Below are 7070 nucleotides of genomic sequence, written 5' to 3'. Positions count from 1 at the left end.
ATCACCCACCCTCTCCTCCCTCCCACCCCCCATCAACCCTCAGTTTGTTCTCAGTTCTCAACAGTCTCTTATGCTTTGGCTCTCTCCCACTCTAACCTCTTTTTTTTTTTTTTTTTCCTTCCCCTCCCCCATGGGTTTCTGTTAAGTTTCTCAGGACCCACATAAGAGTGAAAACATATGGTATCTGTCTTTCTCTGTATGGCTTATTTCACTTAGCATCACACTCTCCAGTTCCATCCACGTTGCTACAAAGGGCCATATTTCATTTTTCTCATTGCCACGTAGTACTCCATTGTGTATATAAACCACAATTTCTTTATACATTCATCAGTTGATGGACATTTAGGCTCTTTCCATAATTTGGCTATTGTTGAGAGTGCTGCTATAAACATTGGGGTACAAGTGCCCCTATGCATCAGTACTCCTGTATCCCTTGGGTAAATTCCTAGCCGTGCTATTGCTGGGTCATAGGGTAGATCTATTTTTAATTTTCTGAGGAGCCTCCACACTGTTTTCCAGAGTGGCTGCACCAATTTGCACTGAATCTCTATTTTAAGTGAAAAAAGTTATAATAATTTATTTTGCTTGTATATGCTTACTCAGATAATGCTATTATTGATGTACTTTGAGAATAAAATCATTAAATTGTGAGAAATATACCAGATTATTTTATCTCTAGCCCTACCTTGTGGTCCATATTGAGCAAGCTTTTTTCCCGCTAGGAAGTCAGGAGTGAAATGAATCCTTTCCCCTTTTTCTCCACAGTTGCCCATCTGCTCCGTGTAGGGTTCATCATTACCTGGAGCAGTTGGTTCAGCAACTAGAACATCAGCCTGAAATTTAACAAATAGTCATTATTACAAAATTCCGCAAATGAATTGACCTTTTTCATGCAAGAGTATTTTGAAACAATTTCATTTGATTCTAGAATATTTTGATGAAAAAAAATCTGAATTAGAGAAGGAAATTGAATGTGAAAAAAAACTTGATATTCTCACATTTTTGTAGGTCTCGAGTTTTGGTCTCACATACTCAGGTTTTGTCTTCCATTTTTCAGGAATCAAAATGGCAACCTTTTTGAAATAGAATCTTCTTTCTGTAGCTTCAAACAGATATGGAGATGCCTGGGTCACCATGTCCTGGGAAAAAAGAAAAAACATATAACCAGCACATTTATGACAGAAAATAGGCAAAACTGTCAATCATTCAAATTTATGTCCATATTTCACATTTCCAAAGACTAGTTATTTATCAACGTTTATTTATTTTTGGGACAGAGAGAGACAGAGCATGAACGGGGGAGGGGCAGAGAGAGAGGGAGTCACAGAATCGGAAGCAGGCTCCAGGCTCTGAGCCATCAGCCCAGAGCCTGACGCGGGGCTCAAACTCCCGGACCGCGAGATCGTGACCTGGCTGAAGTCGGACGCTTAACCGACTGCGCCACCCAGGCGCCCCGACTAGTTATTTATCAAGATGGGAAGGGGAAATGTGGAAATAGCTTTTATTAATAATAATAGCTGATCTTTTCTGAGTACTTACCACATGCTGTGTATTTCAGTATAATGGTTGACAGTGCAGACTCCAGAGGCAGACACTAATTGTGGTTCCACCACTTATGGCAGGACATCAGGCAATTTCCTCAAGCTCCCCTGAACCTCAGTTTCTCCACGCGTAGAGTAGAAAATATTCTAGCGACTAGCTCATAAATTTGTTGTGAGGAGCAAATGAAGTCAAGGAAGCACTTAGAACCATGTTTACTTAGCAACATGAACACAACAATGTTAACGTTGTGTTAACATTATGAAATGTTAGTTATTGGTTTCATTTCATTTGATCTTTTGAGAATCAATAAACCTTTAAGGGAGAAACTGACAGTTCGAGAGTATAGGTCTCAAAGTCCCACACCAAGTAGTACTGGGAGAGAAACTCAAATTAAAATGAATGCAACTGTAGCACTGCTGGCTCCTGTAATAATTTTGGGGTTAACTAAATGATATGAGAGTATTTATTTTTAGTATAGTACTAAGTGTTCAATATAAGGAAGTGGCGTAATTAATTTCTCTTTAAGTTACGCCTGACTTTATTTCTCTAAAATGAAAAGAGCTGTAGTGTTAAATTATAAATGCCTCTGCACATTCCCTGAGCTGCTTCATGACAAGACGGTAGAGAGGGTATTATAAGAAATTTATTATAGAAAGTGGTATTGGGTCTACTAGGACTGAAAACCACTGAAAGGTACAAAAGCAAGTATAGACAGAGGAGAGAAGAGGGCTGAAGACTGAGCCCTCAGGCCCCCAGCATTTAGGGGTGAGGTGAGGAGAAGCCAGCAAAGGAGATCCGGAGGGAGCAGCAGGTGCATGGGGAGGAAATCAGAAGGCACTGTGTTTAAGTGGCGAGAGTGTTTAAGGAAGGAGAGATTCCTCATCGGTGTCTAATGCTGTTGAGCAATCAAGTATGATGAGGACTAAGAACTGAGCAATGAATTTGGCTACCTAAGTGATCCATTTTAGTGGAACAGAGGTGATAGCTCCATATGAGTGAGTTCAACACACTAGGGGATGAGGAAGCAGAGACGGTGAATACAGACAACAGGTCAAGAAGTTTTTCTGTAGATTAAAGAGGAATGGAGAAATGAAACATTAGCTGAAAGAGGACTTCAGGACAAGGGAGTTTTGTTTGGTTTAGTTGTTTTTTTTTAAATGGAAACTATTATAACACATGTATATACTAATGGAAAAGAACTGATAATTTAAGAGAAAAATGGGTCATTGCAGGAGGAATGTCCTTGCTGAAGCAGACCAGAATGACTAGAGTCCTGTGCCTGGCAGGGATGGCCTAAGGGGCAGAAACAGGTCATCATTACATGGGGAAGTACTTGCCCGTTGATGCAGAAGTGACTCCTACTCTGCCACTTCCTAACAGGATAAACTTGGGGAATTTATTTTATCTCTATGAGCCTTAGGTTCCCTCCCTTCAGATAGTGACAGTAATGGTTGCCTGGACAGTTTTATTAAAGTTCTTGTAATTTGCATTTCCTTCTTCCCCCAAAGCCAGATTTTTAACAATTACTAGGATAATATAATATTGTCTCATTAAAAAAAATAAAAACACTGGGGGCACCTGGGTGGCTCAGTCGGTTGAGCATTGACTTTGGCTCAGGTCATGATCTCCTGGTTCACAAGTTCGAGCCCCGCATCAGGCTCTGTGCTGACAGCTCAGAGCCTGGAGCCTGCTTCAGATTCTGTGTCTCTTCTCTCTCTATGCTCCCTCCCCCATTCATACTCTGTCTCTCTCAAAAATAAATAAGCATTAAAAATTTTTTTAAAAATAAAATGAAAAATAAAAACACTAAGTCAAGATCACCAAAAAGTTGAAAAGTAGATATAAAACTTCTTACATTAGAGCATTATATTACAATTTGACTTGTGAAATGTGAATTTTCATTATCTCCAGGAAGAATAAGCAGCATGAAATTTTCTTGTCTTCTATGTTTTAATAGAAACATTAATAAGGAAACTTTGCTTCATCATCTGTTCCAGATTTTGAGAAGGCGACTTCATATCCAAATAGACATTTAAACTTAAGAGGTTTGGAGAAGGTTGAGGGTAACAGTTTATAGGATGGGCTGGTAATGCCTTAAGGGCAGGGATAGTATACTATTCACTAGTGGATTCCTGGTACTGACATTTTGTAAATGCTCTATGAATATTTGTTGGATGGATGAACAAAGAATGAATGAACGAAGCGGTTTCATGAGTGGCAAACTGTCCAGGAGTGCCAAGTCAGGGCGTGCCTGGGCTCCCACACATTGAGAACACTCCAAACTGCTCCCATTCAATATCTTTAATGTGTGTATAAGTGTGTGTGTGTGTGTGTGTGTGTGTGTGTGTGTGAGAGAGAGAGAGAGAGAGAGAGACAGAGAGAGACAGAGAGAGAGAGAGACAGAGAGAGAGAGAGACAGAGAGCGCTCACACAAGCAGAGAGCGAGTTTCTCCCTTAGTCTCTCTCACTCTGTCATGTGTGTTCTGTTGTTTCTACAACTAAAACGGACTAGAATGTAGGTGCCATAGATAGAACTGCTGCAGCGCCATCTGCCGGTCCTATATATGGAAAAAATGTTAGGGACTGTCCTGCTAAAGCCAGTATTTAAGAGCTGACTTAGAAGCTTCTGCCCCACAAGGGCTTGAGGAAGAGAATCCCCTTAGAAAGCAGAGAGTGAGGGATGGCCAGGAAAGGCAGCAAAGCCAACAGTGAGCTCCCTCAACTCTGCAGATCTGGAACATCAAATAGTGGGGAACCCACTTTTATTAACTACTCAGGGACACAGAGTACACTATTGTCCTTAAAAGTGTTCCTGTTACAGAGAAGATGTAGACACCAACTTAATACCCAACTCATTTAGGACTCCTACCAGGAAGCAGATTTAATCATTGTAGTGAGAAGTACATTTCTCAGGAAGAAAATCCCCCTAAGATAGTGAGATGAAAGAGCTTTGAAAGCTTTAAAGCACAATATAAATACAAATGACCATTGTCATTCAAGATAAGGCATCTGTGTCCTCCTGGTATTTCCTGAGCCCTGCTGACTATCCAGCAAGAGACAGAAACATTGCCAGCCACATTTTTTCTTCCATACTTTGTCTGTTACTTTAATTGGCTACTTCATTTTTGCTCATGCCTAAATTTAGAGGTAATCAAAAACCTACCCAAGGTTTCTGATTTGAGGGATTTCAAAAGATGTAAATTTCTCTTTCACCAATGGTGGTAGACCTCATAGTCTTCCACTTAAACAGGTAAGCTTCTCCTCCCCCATCAACTGCTGCACTTCTCCAACCCCAACCTTCTCCTGGTGGTAGAGATGGCCCTTTTTCCAAACTCCATCTTTCTGGCCTTGCTTCTGCTCAGAGCAAAGAAACTTTGGGGACGACCTTTGGGGTCCTTACACTATTAACTTCTGAACTCACACTTAGGAACTTTGCCTAGAAACAAGCTTCAGCCCCTTTGGCTTGGTTAAGAGGGAGGAACTCTTTTGATCTAGAAGGATTAACAGTGGGATTGATGATTGATGGCTATACCTAACATTTACTGAGCTCTTATTATGTATCAGGCATTATGCATACATTTTTGAAGTTTTTAAAAAAATTTTTGAGATAATTTTAGACTACAGAAGACATGCAAAAAATTGTACAGAGTTCCCATATACCCTTAACTCAGCTTCCCTTATATGCATGCATTGTTAAACTTAATCATGACAAAGTCCTATGAGGAAGGTGCTTACTATTATTCCCATTTTACAGACCTACACTTTTGCCTTTTATAATGCATTTCCTTCTTAAAGTTTGCTGTTGTATGCAACCTCTCTAATCCCTCCACCTTATAGCACTTAGATGCTTCCCTAGTTTTTCCTTCCCCCATGGGGGAAGTAACAAGTGAGGTGAGCCTGCCCAGCAGCCCTGAGAGGGTCCCTTGCATTGGAGCTGGTAAAATGCATAGTTTCCTCTCATTGGAAGGGTCAGGATTGTTCTTAAGTCAGAGATTTGCATCCTGGGCTCCTGTATTAAATAGGATCACAGAGAAGGGGATTACAATTAGGAGAATAAAAGGAGAATCTGATATAAACCAATGGTAAAATCCAGTCAGTGTAGACATCATTTATTAGGCACCAATGATGTATCAAACTCTGAGTTATGTGCACTGCATTTATGATCTCATCTGTCACAAGAATCCTAAGAGTTTAGTGTTATTATTTACATTTTACAGCTGAAGAAACATACTCAGACCTGAAAATAATGTGGCAATGTCACACAGCTGGAGTTAGAGAACTCATGTTTGCTCTACGACAATATTACACTTATTTTTTTTTAAAGCATAGAGGCACCTGGGTGGCTCAGTCAGCTAAGCGTCCAATTTTGGCTGTGGTCGCGATCTCATGGCTCATGGGTTTCAGGCCCCGTGTTGGACTCTGTGCTGACAACTCAGAGCCTGGAGGCTGCTTCAGGTCCTGTGTCTCCCTCTCTGTCTGCCCCTCCCCCACTCGTGCTCTGTCTCCCTCTCTCTCAAAAATAACATCAAAAAATAAAAATAAAAATAATTGGATAAAAATGTTTTTAAAGCATGGATAATTATCATTTTGAACCTACCTTTATTTGTTGAATGAGTGTTTCATCTTCTGGAACATTAGGGTCAATTGCAATGACAATGCCTTCATAACCATTATTATTCAGCTGAATGAGTGACTTGCTCACAGCGCCTTCCAGGAGATGAAGGACCAAGATGAAAACAGAACATTTAAATGACCCCATTGCTGCACATTGCACTTTGATTTCTCTCTTTGGAGAATGCTGCATTTAGAGGTATCTTTCTTTACCTCTCTCTCTCTCTATATATATGAATATATAGACACACATTTTTCCAAGTTATCAGAGGTGGTTTTTCACAGTGTTTAACCCTTTGACCCAAAATTCTTTCACCATTGCATTTGTCTCCAATATAAGGAACCATACATATAGCTTAGTCTCAAATTCTGTGTACTTTCAAATATTTCATTTTGAAAGGATTATTAGCCTTGTCTACACCTGTGCCAGATGCTGGGAATGAGGGTGGGGAGCCCACATCCTGTTCCTTGGAGGAATTCACAGGTGACAAGCAGCTCGGCCATTAAAAGATGTTTACTTATTACAAATGTTTGCTGATCCAGAGACACTGACCCACCCAACACCACCCTCCAACCCTCACCTCCCCATGGAGGCCTGACTATTCTGCATATTCAGTGAGCACTATTAAGTGTGAGTCATATACCCAGTTATCTATGATGGTGGTCTTTTTTTTTTTTTTTAAATCCTCATTGATCTTGACATAACCTCATCACCTCTTGATGCTCTCTTATACAATCCACTTGTAACAACAACAAAAAAAATTAGAAAGCAACATAGATATTATTGAATATTTTATAATGGAGAGAAAAGATAAAATTTACGTATCACTGTACAAAGCAAATTCCCTCCAGTTCCCTCATCAGACTTCTATTTTTCTATTCCACAGCTCATGGGTCAATATAATTCAAATTAACAA

At 40.1% G+C, this 7070-nt stretch overlaps 1 protein-coding gene across 1 annotated transcript in view; it reads right to left on the bottom strand.

Annotated features, from left to right (window-relative positions):
- CLCA1 (chloride channel accessory 1) overlaps positions 1 to 6442 on the bottom strand; it is a 31466-nt gene extending 25024 nt beyond the window's left edge. The window contains exons 1-3 of the mRNA XM_040470863.1: positions 6140 to 6442; positions 999 to 1139; positions 686 to 833 (exon numbers count right to left, since the gene is read on the bottom strand). Of these exons, the coding sequence (XP_040326797.1) occupies positions 686 to 833; positions 999 to 1139; positions 6140 to 6346 (496 nt within the window). The 5' untranslated portion in view covers positions 6347 to 6442. The remainder of the gene's footprint in view (positions 1 to 685; positions 834 to 998; positions 1140 to 6139) is intronic.
- Between the last annotated feature and the right edge of the window lie 628 nt (positions 6443 to 7070).

Source organism: Herpailurus yagouaroundi, unplaced genomic scaffold (assembly GCF_014898765.1).
Source record: "Herpailurus yagouaroundi ecotype Mexico unplaced genomic scaffold, PumYag 77, whole genome shotgun sequence".
Classification (NCBI taxonomy): Eukaryota; Metazoa; Chordata; class Mammalia; order Carnivora; family Felidae; genus Herpailurus; species Herpailurus yagouaroundi.
This window is presented reverse-complemented; position numbering and strand designations above follow the sequence as displayed.